Source organism: Eurypyga helias, unplaced genomic scaffold, assembly GCF_000690775.1.
Source record: "Eurypyga helias isolate BGI_N326 unplaced genomic scaffold, ASM69077v1 scaffold45180, whole genome shotgun sequence".
In the NCBI taxonomy this organism is placed as follows: domain Eukaryota; kingdom Metazoa; phylum Chordata; class Aves; order Eurypygiformes; family Eurypygidae; genus Eurypyga; species Eurypyga helias.
Window position 1 is genome coordinate 542 of NW_010227198.1, and position 19,252 is coordinate 19,793.

Here is a 19,252-nt window from a genome sequence, read left to right on the forward strand (position 1 = left end):
TGTTCAAGCCCAGGCTGGATGAGGCTTTGAGCAACCTGGTCCAGTGGAAGGTGTCCCTGCCCATGGCAGGGGGGTTGCAACTAGATGATCTGTAAGGTCCCTTCCAACCCAAACCATTCTATGATTCCATGATTTACTTTTGGTTCCCTACTAGGCTGCCTTTCACCATTTCGCTGCTGGGGTGCAGGCCGTACTGGTGTTGACAGATCCCTGGCAAGCTAGCTGCAGGTCTGTGGTCCCTCTTCAATTAATTCCCACACCAGGAAATGCCCCACTGTCCCCTTGTTTCACCCTGCTCCTCCAAAATCCCCTTCCTTCTGCAGCCCCTGAGGGGTCAGGCTAACTAGGGACTGAGGAGCAAAACAGGAACTTCCACCCCTCCCCACACACACTTTTCTCTGCCTGCTTGTGCCCCTGACAGTCATGCTCAGGAACCCACAAGGTAATGCAGCTGTTGCCTCCACTGAGCACCAAGCAGTTTTAGGGCACTGAGCAGAGCAGGTCCAGCCTTCGGCCAAAGCAGAAAAGGAGTGGGTGTTCGGCTGTCCCTGGTAAAAACATAAAGGAGAAAGCATCAATGTATAACTGAAATTCGAGTCCATCATTTCTAAGACTGGGAGTCCTAAGAGGCTCTTCCCCAGAAAACCTAAATCCACTACATGTCAGGGGAGGGTTTTTGTAAATACAAGTCTCAGGTATCCTGTTATTGAAATCTTTAGCTTGCAAAGGAGATCTCCACAACATGTGGTGCAGTTTCATACCCATTAGGGTCCAGCAGAATGCTGAATATTTGAGGGGCTGTAAAATCATCATAAAGTGGCTTTTATATGCCATTACACCTGTTTTTCTGGAAGCATCTCTTCATCACACAAATGTTCCCAATGCCATTTATGTTACAGCCCGATGAGAGGTCAGTTTTATGCTTTATATTCTTCTCCTGAGCTGTACTTTTCAAACCAGCACTTATTAGAGCAGAGATAGGAAGAAAATAGGGCCTTTTATGCAGAGCATACACAGGATTAATGAAACTGCTTACCTAGACAGAGACAGGAATGGCCACAACAAGACTTACAAATGGTCAGTTGAATTTAGTGGTATGTCTCTAATAGCAAGCTATGCTACACAAACTAAAAAAGAGGCATAAAACCCCTGAGTTGTGCCAATATGTTTTCCTCCTGCTGATTCACTGAATGATACCACTGGGGTTTTGTTCTTTATTTTATCGTACAAAATTATTTTAGTAAGCAAACAGTAACATAAACAAATAAAGCAAAAATCCCATTATTTTACATACTATCTTCTTAGCATAAAAACCAGTCACATGAGAGCCACAGAAGGAAGAAATGCTCTTTTTGGAGCACACATACTGATTATCTGGGGTACTGCAGCTTTTGCTTTTGTGCTTTTCAGTACAGCTTTTCTGATGACGTTTATTTCCACACCGTAGGTGAGGCTAGTCCAAAAATTCCAGGGACCCAAAGTATGAGAAGAGGAGTTGGTATTACCATTACTGACAAACCACAGGGATTCAGCAGCAGTCCCAGTGTGGACATCATATGTCTGGGCTTGGCCAGCTGAGCCATTTTGGTGAGGTGAGAGCTGTGTACAGCTGCCTCTCATGTGCTAGCAGGGATCTGAGACAGAAAAGTTTCTGGGGCCCTTTCTTTACAGCTGGCCAAAAGGGGGAGTTCACAGGGGAGGGGAAAAAGGCAGAATAAAAACATCTGGCTTCCACCTGAGCACCCAAAAATCATGAATCGGCTCCCTTTTCCCTCTTCCCTCCTTCACTATATAGAGTTAAAACCCAAGGTATTTTAGCAAGTAGGAGGCCAGACCTTTTTAAAAGCTTCTGCTGCCTGAGCACCTAGTTGCACATTTCACAGTTTCTTTCACGTGCAGCTAGAAATATCCTTGCTGAGAAAGGAAAAGGAAATGACTAATTGACTGGTGATGTTCTTCTGTTCCCATGATTTTCATAAACCCACAGGAATGTAGACGCTGGTGCTACCTGGGCGCTGGTGACCCAAACAAAGTGTGAGGGAGAAGGAAGAAGATGGGGGAAAAGGACAGGGAAGGGGCTGGTTGCTGTCCCTCAGACCTGCCATGGGAGGATGAAACCCCAATTCCCATTTAGTCTCATTTCATCTTTGATATCTGCTAACTCTCTTTCAATGAAATGTCCTCGCTTTGAGTTTACACAGGTAAAAAGATGTGTGGTCCCCGAAAATCACCAGACATAATGGTTTTTTAGAATAAGTTTTTGCCTCTCTGTGAGCTCCAGCAGGTTTTTGCTTAGAAGGTTTTCATGGCCAGCACAGCTGCTGGTCAGGGACGGGCTGTGTGTTATATTAAAGCTCAGAGGACCTTTGCCAGCCTCCACCACAGTTTTCACCCGGAATTGCAAATAGATTTTAGCAACCTGTGTTAATCAGTTATCTGTGTACCTTTCCAGCACCAGCTGCCTGAAATTTGTATTTCCCACAGGGATACTAGGCCAAAATCTTGCTAAGACAGTAAGGCAATCACCTTACGTTGATCCACTACACCAATGAGCTGATTCTCTGCTACACCTGGCAATCATCACCACTCAGTGTTCACCTTATAAGCTACTTGCCACCATAGTGAAAAGAGGAAAACTCAGGTCCCTCATTACGTCTTGATATAGGACACAGATCTCCATTCACCCAAGAGGTATGGTAAAATCCTCTACAACCACTTTTTTAAAAAAATCCCATCAGTTCATTCATTTCTGATATTTCCAAATTACAATTTTACTATCTGATTCAGCTTGGCTCATGTTATCTAATTAGATCGACTAACTGGAATTGCCATTGCACTGCAAATTTGACAGGGAGATGTCTGAGCAGAGCTCTCAAAGCAGAAGCACAACTTGGGGGGGGGGGGGGGGTGTCACAGACCAGGGAAAAGCCCACCCTATTTCACTGTGTGTGGAGTAAGTACTCAAGTTTAAAGAACATGGCTTTAGCATACAAACCCTTGTGGCTGGCAAAATCACATGATTAACCCTTCTTACTTCTAAGTAACATTAAAAGAGGTAAAAAAGTGCAATAGAAATACACATTTTCCATATAAAAACTGCTTGGTTTGTTAGCAACCGTGTGACAGTGAACAGGGAAGGCAGAGCACTGGGTAAATGCAATGCCTGTAAGCCAGCCTTGCTTGGATAATAGCTATCCAGCTGATGGAGAAATGAGAAACATCAGTCTAGGGCACCTTAACTAAATTTCAAACCAGAAATATACCTGTATAACCTCAGGTACTCTTCAGGAGGAAAGGCTTGTATGTCTGCATGTTTGGTTGTTCTGCTGTAGGGTAGCAGACATTTTTCTGTGTGACTTGGCCGGGGGACAGCCAATGTCCCTTTTAAAAAGCTTTAAAGTCTGGGATAGGTTCCCCATCAAACGATATAAAAGAGGAAAAGAGTGTTAACAGTCTAGGGAGAAAAGGAGGGTGACATGGAGGGAAGTGACATTAACTGAGTGCCTGGAGTAACACCTGGTCAGGGAGAAATGTGCTTAAGAAAATTTAAATATAGCAGCGCATTGTCTCAGCCCATTTCCTTGACAGAACACAAGGCTGAGCCTTCTTTTTGTCACAGGTGATTTTCAGGGTTGTTCTGAGGTTTATTTTAGAGAAGCTGGTAAATCAGAATCAATACGTGGAATGAAAAACGATTTCTACCCACTTAAATGCAGCTTATTACTATTATCCAGGTCTGACTCATGGTACGGGAAATATATATTAGTCCTCGCAGGCTACTGTGACAGTCATCAGGAGTGCTGAAGCGCACTCTGACGTGTGCTGCGCTGCGATGGAGCCGGGTACCACCGCTCATTCGCCTGTGGAGAAATGTAAAATATACTTCTGGCTAAGACAGATAAGGCAGGCAATTTAAGATGTGTTTTTAAGAAGTTCTAAATGCAATTCATCTTTTAAAAGCAGGTTTAAGTTAAGGCCCTGATGCAGCAACGCAAAGATTCATGTCAGAAGTCAGTAATTTTCTGCCATTTCTGATTGCTGATTTGAAAGCAGCCGACATCTGAGGTCAAAGACAAAATGTCTCAAATACAAATACATTAAAAGCAACTTAATATTTCTGATTGATCTGATTCTTTGGTTTTGACTTTTCCTGATTAGAAAAAGCTAACCATACCAAAAAGCATCCAAGCCTTTGGACTATTAATATTCAATTAATAAAGCTTATTTTCTGGTTTAGGTGACTTAATTAGAATCCACCTTCAAGTTTATAATGCAGTGAAACAAGCACTAAAGCAATTGTCTAAAAAAAAAAAAAAAATCCATGCCATTACTGATGGAACAAGATTTCTAAAAGGATATGTGGTAAGATAGTAATTCCAGCTGACTTCAGTGGGGAAGGGAGCTGAACTGCAGTCATCGACAAAGACATCATAGGGTGAATGAACAGATAAATTCAAGAAAACCATCCCTGGCTGTGGGAATAGTTTGTATCATAAATGCAGAATAACATCAAATTGCATTCCTTCTTTTCTTCCATATAAAAGAAAGTGAACTTGGAAACTAAAAAGAAAAGGAAATTAAGCTTAAAAATGTGACACATGAACTTCTGGAAAGACAAATATGAAGGATCTCTTAAAGAGGTAGTCACCTACTTTGCACAGAATCTCCTAAACTCTTATTCTTAATTGATACAAGCATATTTCTTCGACAAAGAGAATTTCACACTCTTGTGCCTCTGGGAGAGACTGCTGATTTACAGCTACCAGGAAAGTCGCCGTGGGCAGGCTATTATAGCTGTGTTCAGTATTAGTCACCGTGAGCTGTATCTGCAAGGACACCTCACGGCTCTCCTGCTCCCACCAATTCCACTTTTTTGAAAGTGGGGTGCCTCCAGCCACATTTCCAAAGGTACTTAGACACCTTGAGACTCACTCCTGGAAGGCAGAGACGTTGACAGCATCAGCAGCCCACGGCCCGAGACCTCCCTCCAGTGCACGGGAAAATGAGATTAACAAAGAAGCTTGAAATCTTGAGCTGACCGCCAGTCTCTGTGTGAGTCCGCAATGTGGACCCTAAGTCCAGAAAGCTAATTGTGAATTCAGGTGCAATCACATGGCTTGAGGTGGCCTGTGGGATTTTCCCATGCATTTAAGCAGTCATGGATTATTAGGAATGAGGCAAAATGTTTTAAAAATCCCACTGGTCCTCCATCTGCATGTCTGGGCACATAAAAGTTTTTGACTGTCTGGTCCAGGTTCTCTTGTGGAAACCCACAGTAATTCAGGAGTTTTGCTGTTCTCATCCTTATTATCTGACCTGGCTGCTGGCCCCAAGTAGGGCTCCAGGCAGAGGTGCCACCTGCAGTCCCTGCTCTTCCCCCCCACACCCAAAGAGCCCTCGTGAAGAGCATTTCATGTGCACAGCTGAGCATCTAAGAGATCAAGGACAAGACTAAATTCTGCCACCACACACTGCAAACTAACCTGTCTGAAGTGCAGATCCAAGCCTGCCTTAACCCACACTAAAAATGGCCGTATATCTACACAACCAGCAATAACAATCTCAGGATAGGCTGAAAACAATCATGCACAGCAGTTACCTCCAGGCAGTTTCTCCTGTTCAGAGAAACTACCCAGCTACCCACCGCAGTGGGGTGGTGGTACCCCCTGTAATCAGCGTCGATAGCCTGGCCCCAGGCTGAGGTTAAAGTGAGTGGTGGGCTCACCTTGTACGTTAAGGTCTGGATTGGCCTCAGCTATGTTCAAAATCTTGAATTTAGTCGGAGTTTAGTGGGAGTTCATGGTCTGTAGCAAGTGCAAGACTGGAGCTGGGTGTCCCTCAGATGGGAGCTGCTTGTCGGTCCAGGCTAAGCATAGCTTGGAAGGTCTCTGAGCCTGGCAAAGACCTGGTCATCAGAGAAAAGCAAATAACTTAGATGAGGAAGAGCTTAGCAAGCACACATATTAACTGGAAACAAGATAACGTTGCACTACCTGTTTTATAGCACATTCTTAATTGCTGTATTCAACGAGTCTACAAGGACAAGCCTGCCAGTGCAGTAGGACCACTTTAGGAGCCCGTTTCCTCCCATTTTCCTTCTTTGCATGTGGATGGAATATCTCTCTAGTCTAGGCTTATTTTTTTATTATGGTTCTACAGACTGGAGCACAATGAGCCCCATATCTGAAGTCTCCAGGTGCTGCTGTAATACAGATAAATAAATGACTGATAACAATACAGCCAGATAACTAAAATACACTGGCCTGATATGAACTACTGCATTCATTAGGCAATTTCTGCTCAGTAGCAATTTCTCACTCAGGGTACTAACCCACCAAAACAAAGTGAGATGGGTTTTTTTAAATTTTTCATTATTGTGTGTGTTAAATTACTTTTAGATAATTTTTAACAGGAAACCATTATTAAATATTAAAATTAAACAGCCAGATATTACATGATTTCAAATTTTGATATGATAATCCAGACTTTGTGAATTATTGGCTGGAAGCCAGACACTTATTTTTAACCCTCAGGCTCTTGAGAAGTATCCCAGGCTCATAAGCTGCCTGTAAGTGACAGATGCTGCATTTGGTTTTCCGACTTCACAGAAATACATATGGAAACGCTTTTTCTTTTCTCTGAATCCACCTGTTTGGTTCACACACAAGATATCCCAGCTACCCTATAGCTGCCATAGCTTTGGTTTGCTTTTGACAACCACCTGGTTTAGAGGGCAGCAAATCATCTCTCCTTTAAGGGCTACACTTTCACACCCATGAAAAGTGCTTCTGAGAGCTGCGTGTCTGCAAATGGGGGCAGTCCCAGGAGAAGGTTTACCTTTTTTCTTATTGCTATACACACTGTGCAGATCTCAAGGCAGATTTAGATTTTGACAAAACAAACCAAAAAAAAGTAACTGTAGAATCACGTTTGGATTTGATTTTAGAAAATATTCATTTAAATACCTTACTGAATATCACTAGGATACTATCAATGTCCAGCAACAGTTATTATAAGTGTGTGAAACAGCTGAGCTGTGCAGAGCAGGAAGGAAGACAATGGCATCTTTTCCTGTCAGTTACCATTTAGAGAATAATATTCTGAATAGAACCTTGCAAGTAATCAAAACCTGTAATGCATTTGATTTCAAGAGAGAACACAATTAATGAAAGAAAAGATGTTCTAGGAAATATTTCCTAATAAGATTTTTCCTGACTCTTGAAAAATTAAAGCCTTTCTGAAAGGAATTTATTCTTACTAGTTTTTTTTGGTTGTGGTTTTTTTAACCCAAAGAGGGCTTGGGGTAAAAGGGAGAGGGTGCTATAAAGCACCTGTACAAAGGGAAGTGAACACATAGCTCAGTTTGAAAATGTAAAGGAGGCATGTTCTGCTCTTGACTTTTGCATTACAAAGCCACGGCTCCTCATTCCTAGTATTCTGCTGTTTCTCATCTTCTGACCTCAGCTTTTCATAGGAAAATTGCACAAAACAAATAGAGATTCTGTCACAACAAATTCAGGCCTGTCTTCTGCTGAATTTTGTTTTAAAATGTTTGTTGACCTTCAGTAGCTAACAGTCGTCAGGGGATAAGTCAAATGTGGGAAGGGTAAAAGAAAAGATGCTGTGTTGGATTTATATGTTCACTCCAGGTTGTGTGGCCATGCAAGAGCAGGTGTCAATCCCATGGGGAACACAGAGCAATGGTCACCCTGAGCAGTCATGCTCCCCCACGTTCGAGGTGGTCTGGCAGAGCAAAGCTGCCCTGCCTGCAGAAGGCTGTCTGTGCCCTCTTCACGTCATCAGAGCAGGGCTCCCACCCCTTGGATGACAAGTGAGGAAAATTCAGCTTGAGTGGCGGCTCTTTTCCCTTCACCAGGGAACGGGGAGAGCAGCTGGCCAGCGGGAGGGCAGGGGGCACCCACACCATCCCAATTTGGTCCAACACCAGTCACAGGGACATTTCACTCCATGGCTAGGGAAAAGGAGGAGGACTGGGGAATTGCTGTCTTTTGGCACAGAAGATTTTCAGAGCTGAAAGCATTGCAGTGGGTTGGGTCTCTAGGGATGAAGAGAGAAAATGATGGAGAGAATTTCCTGTCCTAAAAGAGAAGATACATGGGATCATCTAGATCCCCACTTTGGTTAAACCAAAGCTGGGCATAACTGCAACATATATTACAGAAATTGCCAAAGGTAAAGATGGACTGTCTTTTAAATGTTTTACACCTACCTGCGTACATTCCTCATGATTTCAAACCTACAATAAATAAAGGAGAAAATACTATTGCCTGCTTTTATGGTTCTCACTTCTGGCTGTTTTTTCTGGCACTTCCTCAGATTCTGACATAAATTTCAGCCTTTGTTTCAGAAACAAGGCTCTGTTTCTCATGGTTAGAGAGAAAAAGATGAAAAGGTTAGCCCTAAAGCCAAAATGCAGAAGCCATGCCAAACAAATCCAGTGTTTATCTTCATTTCACAGCTCATTTTTTAAGTCTACCCTGCGATTTGGAGAGCTGATGGAGTATTTTCAATGTCCTGGCCTGTCAAGAGTGGTATGTGAAGGACACAAGGAAGGTAAATGCTAAGCACACTGGAGTTCTACGGCAACATTGTGTCTGCCACAGAGAACACAGGAAGATTTTAGAAAGAAAATCGCAGTACAGTGTGGATAGATAAATATTGTGTGAGTGCTTTGACTTGGTCTTTGACAGCTCATGAGATAATAAACTTGGAATTTTTTAGATATTTCTAGCTTTCCTATACAGATGGGTATTCTTGAAGTTCAAGAAAGCTCAGGTAACTGAGTGGAAGAGCTCACCACGAGCAATTAGCATGCACTAATTCTCCTTTAACGCTTTCTTCCTCCACTTAGGCACAACTGTAATGATAGCGCTAAGAAACATCAGCTTAGTTTATCATCTACTGATTCTATCATTTACATGGTCATTCATATACATATATATGCTAGGAAATACCAGGAATTGGAGATATATAGCAGATATGTCACTAATTTGCAATTTTCATTTTAATAATTATTCAAAGCAGAACTTTATGTGGACTCTAACCCAGCAGGTCCTGGCCTGCAGTGGATGGACTCCTGCTAGCCCCAGCAAGCTGTGGCCATCTGGGAGTCCCACTGAACATCATCACTTACTACCTTGGGTGGCAATGGTTTATACCGGGGGCCCCAAACATGTTTATAATACTAGACTCCTCTTAAACCTCACGATTTCATGTGTAGCACTGTGGAACCCATCACCAAGCCTGTAAGTGAAAGTATTGCTGCTGAAAGCAACGCTTGCCCATTCCAATGACACCCAAGTTTTATGGAAAGGAAAAATACATTACCCTTTACTGAAGAAAGGGTGACCACAACATTTAGCATGTCCTGGGAACCTGGCAACACTTTGTGAACGCACCCAGCGTGCATTTATAGAAATCTGGAACTTACTTGCACTGACGCATCTCTCCTGGGTGCAACAGCCATGCAGAAACATTGGAAAAGCTGGAATGTGATGTGGATACATTAAACTTCACACTAACTCTTTTCCTATTTGGAACTTCTTATGTGCCTTATTACCCAGCGTTTAGTCACAGTGTCTAAATAAAAGAAGTTGTGCCTAAACATCAGGAACAAAGGACTAGCATTTGTGTCATGCCCAGGGTGGGTCCTGACCATATTGCAAGATATGTATCTGTGAACTAAACCTCCCAAAGACAAGGGTAACTGGCTGCCATTATACTACATTGCTTTGAATAGAAACTTCGAGGGTTTCTTCTGAGCTCCTTGTGTCCAAGTCCCTCGATCTGCTAGTGATGAAATTCATAAAACTTAAAAAAAAAAAGAAAATAAAAACCTGAAGACAGTTCCCCTTGTCCCTGTTCCAGGTACCTTCTCGTGGTGGAAAGAAAAACCATGAATGACTCCAAATGAGAAAGGCTGCGCGCAAGTACCCAAAGGGTTGTGATTTATCAGTGTGCTCCTTTACAAGCCCTCAGGCAATGTAAAACGTCTCTTTTCTAGAACAGGACAAATTTACAGCAATTTGTGCTATGAGTTACTTTACATGTTGCTTTCTGCTACTTTGCATATTGCCAAAACAAAGATGTTACATCTGTTTCATCTAAAATTCCTAATTCAGGCTTACAGCCAAGCTTCAAACCAGTTTTGAGGAGTTAGCAGAATTCAGCAGTGACTTATTCCTTTGTATTTTGAAAATGTTACTCATTTTAATACATTTGTCAATGTAAGTACTAAGTAAGTGTTTAGTATGGTGATTCTGAAAAATTGCCTCCCACAACACTGTTTTCCTAAATTACGTAGTCTGTGATAAATTATTTTAAACAGTTTTGTATAAATCAAGCAGCTGAGGCTGAGTTTGAGGCTACAATAAATGATGTCTTTATCTTACTTTGCACCCTAATTACTGTAATAACAGTGACACTATTGTTGTCCATACTACTTCAGACTGCAGGGAGGTTACAATTCAGTTTTAATAGTTTAAAGCAACTCGTTGCTATACCAATGACAATGTTGCTTGTTTTCATTTAGTATTTTATATTTTGGAATGCACAAATAATTTATTTAAATAAAGGTATATACAAATATGATGAAGGAAAAAACTCTACAGAATTCAGTACAATGGCTGCATGCACTGGGATGACGCTATGATTTGCTTCAGAGGCGTGGAGTATGAACTGAAAACTAGGAAAAGTTTTGACAGTGTGCTGAAAATCCCATCACCACATCGAAGGGTCTTCAAACCTGCAATACATATTATGAATTAAAAAGAAACATTAAACACATTTTAAAGCACCTTCTGAAAAATACAAGGTTAGAACTACCTAAACTTTTCATTTTAATAGTATCAGCAATAAGGAATACATATACATAGTTGTAGTTGAAGACTGTATACGCAACTCCCCCCAAAGCAGAGACATCCTGGTTGGCCAAATGTCTATAGACTGGCACCAGAACTTGCCCCGCTGTACTGCTGCCCAGATGGCGTGTTTTCACACCACTGAGACTCACTGCAAAGCTGGATTATGCCATTAAAAAGCACTTAAATTCAGCTAGAAAACTATTACATGTTGAAATACAAATAGAGATATTTTTCATTCTTACTCAGGAGTAAACACTTTACAAAGAGAATTCACTGAGAACAAAACCAAAAACCCAACCAACCCACACGTCATGCTGTTAGCACCTTCAAACAAAACCGAAGTCCACAGCCACCATCCTAAAAAAATTATTGTGGCCTTCCACTGCTCAATATGAAACATTTGAAATACACGTTGAAAGGAGTGCTGAGGGCAGGATTTGATCTAGAGGCCCTCTTGCTTGCAAAAAGCTCTTCTGTCTACAGAACAGCAAAGTCAAAAAGCAGAGCACGTGGGGAGAGACTAGAGGAAATGCATTTGCCGTAATTTTTGCCACCTGAAAGTTGGGCACCTAGTCTTCCTTCACACTCACCAAGGAGACACTGACACCTTGAGCAGACGGTCCTGCCCATTTTCAGATGGAAGGCTCATTTTGGAGATGCCCATCCCACCGACTGACTGCAAAGGCAGCCTAGACAACTGTTTCGCACTAGAATCCTAACTTTTAAAGAGGAAGTAGTAGGGGAGAAACATCCTGTTATTGAGTTTTAAAGGTTTTCTCACGACTCCACAGGTTCGACGTGATCAGAAACATGCCGCATCACATGTTTTTGTCATAAAAATCTCGTTGTCCTCAGGTCAAGGTGCCTCCTTATTTTATCCCTTAACTTCCTATATTTTAACTGATGTCTATGAGAATCTCTCTAAACTTTCTTCATATGGTCAGACACACATATAGACTGCAAAATACTTCAGGGGATGTATTAGACAGCAAAAGTGAAATGTCAAACCAGGCCAGCCAAGCTGAATACAGTGAAGTTGCTTATTAATACCTCCTCAATGTTTAGTTACAAAGTTTAGTCTCGAGAACTCATGAAGTGTGTGTCTCTCTCTCTCACTGATTCGCTGAGCGCAAACATCTGCTCCGTAACTGGCTGCATATATAACTATTTCTAAAACATATACTTCATTAATTTAAGTTCAGAATAGTACTGGCCTGCCTTTCATTCATTCATACAAGAAGAAGGGGGAGACAGCCGTGTTGTACCTGGAAATATTTGCTGTGTGCCCAGCTGTCCACCCCTGCGTGGGTCCCCTAACTTCCCCACCAGCTTTCAAGCCCTCTGGACAGCTTCAACCAAGTCAGAGAGAGGCACAGATATCTCAGAGGTGTTAAGTTCCTGATGTGCCATGAAACACTGGATTGGGTAGAAAGAACATTTAATTATGTCCTCACATGGAGGAAAAAGCTGGAGTGGGGTTCAGAATCCATACAGGGTTTTATCCTAGAAAACATATCCATAGGAAACTAGACATCATTGTTCCCAGTGCTCCCATAATTGTCATCAATGAATGACAAATACCATGCTCAGTTTAAAGTGCTGTTACAGGGGGTATGAAATAAAAGTCTGTTTCTCATCAATTCTCGATGTTAAATGCAGACTAGTTTGTTATTTTGCTCATGAGTTTTTGCTCCCTGGTGTGTTATAAATAGCATTATTGAAACAATAATAATAACCATAAAGCTTTGTTATGAAGGGGTGAAAATTACAGAGTATTAGACTTTGTACTACCCTGTGTGTTGCCTCAAATTCATGGCCGTGGAAATTTCCCATTATGTGAGGACTCTGCCTTGTCATTACCAAACGCAAAGTAGTCTAACACATTTCACTGCACTCCATGCAGTTTTTTATATAAGCATCTGCAGAGAAAACTGCATCCCCACAGCTGTGGTTAGTCATCAAACCACAAGTCATTGGTCTGCCTGTGCGCAGAGCCACAAGTCTCATGGACAACCTCCTTTGATGGCAGTAGAAATTTTGGTCACCTTTCAGGGACAAGATCATGCCCTAAATTCAGTGCGACAGACTATTATACTTAAAGTACTTAACCAGTATAATTGAGCTTTTTCACAGCTGATGAAGAGGCAGAGCATTTGCTTGTAGACTCCCAAGATGACTACTGCATAAAACATTTATTTCTGCAGTAGAAGTAGCAAACTTCAGGCTATCCATAAAGGCTTAAACTGAGTTCATTCATGCTTGATTGTAAGCAAAATTAAACCTGGTATTTCCTTTCATCAGACAACCCCCACCCCGCCCCGTATCTTACTGTTTCAATGTACTACTTTTAGCTGTGTAAATTGTAGTCACTACTACAATATCTTACATTATAGCTGAAGTGTCATTACCTAACAAGATAAATACAGTATGTACATTTGAAATCCCGCTGTTGCTTGAAACGCCACTGTTATTTTACACCAAGTGCAAATGGAAATATAAAGGCCTTTTTCCCCTTTGTAAAGTATTAGGTTCAAAACCCATGTGAAACACTATTTTAAAGACCAGACATAGCTGTGCATTTGTGTGTAAGTTAACGTATGTTCATATTTACCACTCATGCATCTTTATGTATGGAAACAATTTGACCCATTTGAGCAGCAAATGAGTAAAAGTGTGACATTCTGGGGGCTCTAATGATTACGCATCAGCATACAATTCTGTGTAATAAAGCTCAGTAAGGGGCAAGTGTTACGAGAATGCTTCCCTTCCAGCAGCAATGGCCAGCTCCCAAAATCAGGAAATGAGGAGTTTGGGCTACATTATATCTCTGGCATTCATAGATGGTGCTAGCTCTTAATAAAAAGGGAATTAAATTTTTTTTCAGGACATCTTTACCCAGCTGCTGGTAGCATATGTTTTCTCCTTCTGAAACATATTTATTGATAACAAATGAAACTGATAAATCTAAATGAGATGTGAAAGCCACCACAAAACTTCTTCATACATACCTGGATCTAGGAATATTTTCTGTGCTTTCCCTCAACAAGAGGTCTGAGATCAGTGTCTCTGGGCTTGATCTCTTTCCATATCTAAGGAAAGAGGAAAAAAGTGTATTTTTAGCATATGTAATTTTTTAAAAAAAATGAAGACTAAGCATGGAACCATTAAGCAAATCTTTTAAAAAAAAATTAATAGAGCAGGCAAAAAGACAACTTTCCAGTAAGTATTTTAACTTGACGTAACCATGAGAGAAACTGTTCACTATTCAGTATTTCTTTGGATATATTTTTTCCATAATGATGCTGCATGATAGTATTGAGAAACAGTGGGTATTTCTCAGTTCAATGGCTGTTCCTGGACAGTCGTAGGGCCTTGCACCTTATTGACATGAGCACGAAGGAAGGGAGGGAGAGCTGCGCATGATGTGACCTCCAAGCATGTCATTCCTGCCTACAAACCCACTTCCAGCATCCCGTTAACTTTTGCATCGTTTTAGATGCTACTGTAGTGTAAATGAGGAGTCAATTTTATCTATTAAGAAAACAGAAAACTCAAGCCATATTATCCAAGGATCTAGCCAAGATTTTTTAAGATAGCTAGTACATTTGGGGGTGCCCAACACAGCGCATTAAGTTGTAAAAACTGAGCTATCCCAAGGTAATCATCAGTTTGTAGTACGCAGCCACAGGGGAAAAAACTTTCTGAATCAGAGCTCTTCTTTCTTTGATTAAATGGGATATCACTGGCTACCTTTGTCTTGATTTTACACAAGAGCTGTCTTTCTACTGCCTCTTTTTTTTTTTTTTTTTTTAAATCCTGGATACTATAAATTACTCAACAGTTAAAAGTACCGCAATTCCTTGTTCTTGGGAAAGAATTTGCTCTCTTTTCCTGAGAAAACAGAAGTGACAATAAGTAGCCAGCTTGACAGACACTTCTTGGCTAAAAGGATTCATTAGCCTAAAAGTGGTAACTGTAAGCAAACGTTGCCTTGGTTGGGAAGAATTAAGATCATGGTTTGTAACTGCTGCATGTAATTAGTCTGAATCACAAAGTACATTAACAGATAACGGCTTTGTGAATGCCATTTGAGTGAAATTCTGATCCCAGAGAAATCAAAGGTGTAATTAAAGACTTTAGATTTTATCCATTGCTATCAAGATGTTTCTCCAGTGACTAGATCCAAATTTGCGGGGGGAGGGGGTGGGGGTGCAGAGGGAAAAACAAACCAAAAAACCTTCCCAAACTATATTTCAAAGGCTAGCAGTTGTACCTGGTGATGACACAACCTACTCTAAAGTGGAAACACATCTCACTTTTCAATCATTTTATTCACCTTTTTGTATTTTTATTTTGCCTTAATCATTTTTGTACATCACCTATGCTACAGAAAGACAAAGCATCAGTTTCAGAATTTTAAAGTAAATTTCTTAATCTAAGCTGACTGAAAGCAGGTATCTGAAAAGAACCAGCCAGACATAGTAAAATGCTATTACAATAACGCAATCAAGCATGATGCTGAGTCAAGTACCTTGCACTCCATCACCACAAAGGGATTTCTTGCCTTTTATTTCCCTATTCTAAATAATATGTAAGTGGCCTGGACTTCAGCTGAGGGGAATCTAATGTGCTGTTGTTTTAAAGAAATCAATTTAACATGTGAACAACTTGCTCCAACAGTTTACACTTGAGCAAAACTCCCATTAATCTATTGGAAAGTTTTGTCTGAATAAGAAATGGGTGAGAGAAATAATCTCTCACCTCTCCAGAGTGCAGAGATTTGGAAGAATCATGAAGATGACTGTGTGTGGAAGATATCTTTTTAATGAGTCCCTTCAGTGCCTTGGCTAGACAGGTGCTGCTGCCTATGCTGGATGGACCCACCATGTCCTCACATAACAAAGCTGCACACGAGGCGACTGCCAACTGCGACAAACCAAGCTGGCCAAGGAGCAGCTGCTCTTCCTATGTCAGATGTCTTCCTCCTGTCTGCCACATAATTTTGCCACCGGGAAACAACCATGGTACAGCCATAATAAAAAGATGCTGTGGACAAAGTCAACCTCTTCTTAGTGAAGCAAATGTGTTGGGAGATCTTTGCTCCAGCTGCTTTGTGCTTTGCTTCTTCGCTACACTGCCCAACTCTGAGACAACAAGAACACAGAAAGCCAGGCCTTTATTCATTGTTTGGGAAACATTTTCATCAAATATCATAGCTGTTTTAAAAGAACAAGGCTCCACATTTTTTGAAAATACCTAGTCAGGCTTTATGCTCAGCTTGAGACACCAAGGCCCTTTTTTGGGCATGCTGATAACCCACAGCTCGAGCTGAAGTCAAAGCGATCGAAGAGTAAATGCACTTACTCTGACTAGAGACACAGTATCTCAGACTCAGTGAAATCTCAAAGCTTTCTGTGAAAACTTGTGTCTTGGGAGTCAAATCCCACTGATGTCAAAGGCTGGCAATGGGAGCTGAGGAATCCCAGAAACATCTTGTGGGCTTGATTCTGAAAACTACCCAAAAACCCCAAGCTCTTCAGATCTGCTTCCTTCCACAAAGGATGTTGACATGAAGTGGGAGCACCAGTACTGCCTAAGTCAGACACACTTTCATATTCTCTGCCCTGCCTACGATTCAGGCTATTTCCAGCAAAAAAAAACACAGAAGAGCCACAAATGCAAGAGCAAGCTACAAGTGACAAAAGGAAGAGGGTGTTGGCAAGAGGGGCTACCGGTAGTACCAAGTAACAGAAGGAGCAGTGATTCAAGGCAAGATGGGCTCTGAAAAAAGCCCCCTGAACAGTGCAGTAGAGGGGCATGAGGCAAGGACCACAGGATGGTTCTGAGGACAGAGGTGCGACTAATCTAAAGACACACAGGCATCTGCAGGGTAAGAGTCTGCATCTGTGTTGGTCACATTAGGCTCTCTTTATAGTCAGAAAGACCTGGCACCTTAAGAACAAGGGATCTCATCCAAAATGAGAACTCTGAAACAGGCCTGGTGACTTGCACCCTACACGTACCTGTTTCCCCTAGCTAACCTCAAAGGGGCATAAAGTTGATGGGCACAGATTCCTAAGGCTAAGTGAGATGGACCTGAAGAAGAAGGATCTCAAAGGAGAGAGGGAGCAAAGCAGCCACACATGCAAGGGCTAAAGACCAGAAGAGAAAAATGGTCTGGAAGGAAGAAGCTTCATGGGAGCTGGGGTGAAGACCCTGTGGGCCACTGTAGCTCAGAGGGGAATGACACTCAAATACTTTAGTTAGGTCAGAAGCAGAAGCCAGGAGGATGAGCCAGAAGGTTATTCATAATCATAGTAACATCAAACAAGACTAGACAGATGAACCTGAGGAGAAAAAAATCATCAATCTCCTTTCCCAGCATGCTCTTACTGCTCCATCTCACCAGTTGCACAGTGACCAGGCTGCAGGCACCAGATCTGGTGAGAAGCCAAGCACAGCTTCCTCACACACCCTCAGGAGGAGCAGGTGAGCTTCCACACCCAGCAGCTACAGGGCTCCCAGGCAGCACTGAGCACAAAAGGCAGAGGCAAAAAGCTGAAACAGGACGGGAAGCTTGGAGCCCCTCTGCTGAAACAGGCCTAACGATTCTTAGCCCATTGCAGAATGCTTCAGAAGTTACCAATTCATTTTACAAGTGACTGTCACTGCCAAAACATGGAACCTTCAGGAGCTCAGTAAAGTTCCCCAAAAGGAGGTGGCACTTACTTTATTTCTGCACTGTTAATTCACAACGCAGTGGAAACAGCACCACCTTTTTTTTTTTTAGTTAACCTATGTAGTCAACTTTAAAATATGTATCACAAAGTTGCCCTTGTGGTGGGTCATTTCAGAACTCAAATCCACACAGAAGAATGAAAGCAGTCTCACCCTCCGAGCTGTGCACCTGGATCTCAGAAATGAGGAAAAAAAGGTGCACAGTCAACATCAGAGTGAGTGGAGGTTGAATACAGAAGTTTTCATTTTGTTGGGTGGGAGGGGGGTTTGTTTGCTTGTTCTTAAATATGGCCTGGGCTGGACAGGAACCACCTTTGAAATCAGAGATGAAAGAAACAAAAGCAGAGATGAGAGACCAGCCTGGAGACCCCAGCACCCACAGGGAAAAAAAGGGCAGCAGGGGCAGAACTCGGGGATCAGATTATTTTAGCAGTAATCTAGACAAAAAGTTATCCAAGCACAGACTATCACACAGAAGCATGCCATAGGCATGAACGAGCAGTGAATATTGCTTTAAAAGTCCAGGACAGAAGAACTGTCTTTCTATCAGCCTCTTCATCTGTGTTATGCTATTAGTGGACTGGCAGACGATGTTACGGGTTTGCTGGGAAAGCTCTCAGTTACACGATAGCCTCCCTTCTAATGTAATTCTTCAGACTTCTAGAGGGACAAATGAAAGCCTAATTTTAGACCTCTCGTCTGGTTTTGATATTAAACCAATAGATAAATATGCCAAAGCTCTTCTGGGTCACACACTGTTCAGAGACCTCAGGGGAAACTTCTATTAATCACACAGTCTGAACTGGACAGATGCTCAAAATAAGAAATACAGTTTTTGGTAACATTTTGCATTCTTTTCAGATTGAGCCTTTACTCCTACAAGCAGAGTCATCCCCAGAAACCCAGTTTAGAGTCAGGCAGGTTCGGGTCACTCTTTCAGCTTGGGGTTCTTGCTTGTGGCCTTGAGAGCGTTTTTGATAGGACTAGTGGGTATTTTGGCACTCTCAGCCGCATGAAGTAGCTGGCAAACCACAAAGCATCGCAACTACTACAAGTCCTCAGCAAGGTTAGAGGGGCAGTTTTTCTCACCAAAATCTTCGCTGGAGTCAGTGGCAGCAGCAGAAGCAGGAAACTTCTCCTACTCCCCTATCAAACTCCCTCCAGCTCCTAGGTTAGTTACGCTTTCTCTCCCTTTTGGGGGGCTTGCCCCGTATGGTTCACGCTCCTGCCTGGCAGTGCCAGAGCTAGAAAGGGCTGAGAGAGCAGAGGCAGGATGGACACCCCTGCCCCTTCTGCCAGCCTGGATGGTGGCAATTCAGCTCCAGACCCAGAGGCGACCCGGGCTGTTGCTGTCTAAGGACGCACTGTGCATCCCGTCTTTCTCCGTGTCGCTGGGGAAGGCAGGGCGAGACGCCCATGTGCGAGGGGGCACCCCGCTTCCCTCCCCTGAGCCTCCCCAAGGAAAAAGGCAGCCCGGGGGGCGGGAAAGGGGGCTGCTGGCCGGGCCGCTCTGCCTACCTCTGCCTGGTGATGAGGTTGATGTAGTGCCTCAGCGCCGAGTAGTATCTGGCCATGTCCTCTGCGGGGGCATCCTCGCCGGGGCTGTCCGGTTTGGAGGGGTACGCCTCCGC

The 19,252-nt window shown here is 42.5% G+C and overlaps 1 protein-coding gene across 1 annotated transcript; it reads right to left on the bottom strand.

The window, feature by feature from the left end:
- Window positions 1–10,740: 10,740 nt before the first annotated feature.
- NPY (neuropeptide Y) lies at window positions 10,741–19,249 on the bottom strand (the record flags this gene model as incomplete). Its single annotated transcript, XM_010155544.1, has 3 exons — window positions 10,741–10,765; window positions 13,892–13,972; window positions 19,140–19,249. Coding segments are annotated over 3 exons (216 nt in total), but the record flags the coding sequence as incomplete, so codon positions are not given.
- Window positions 19,250–19,252: the final 3 nt, after the last annotated feature.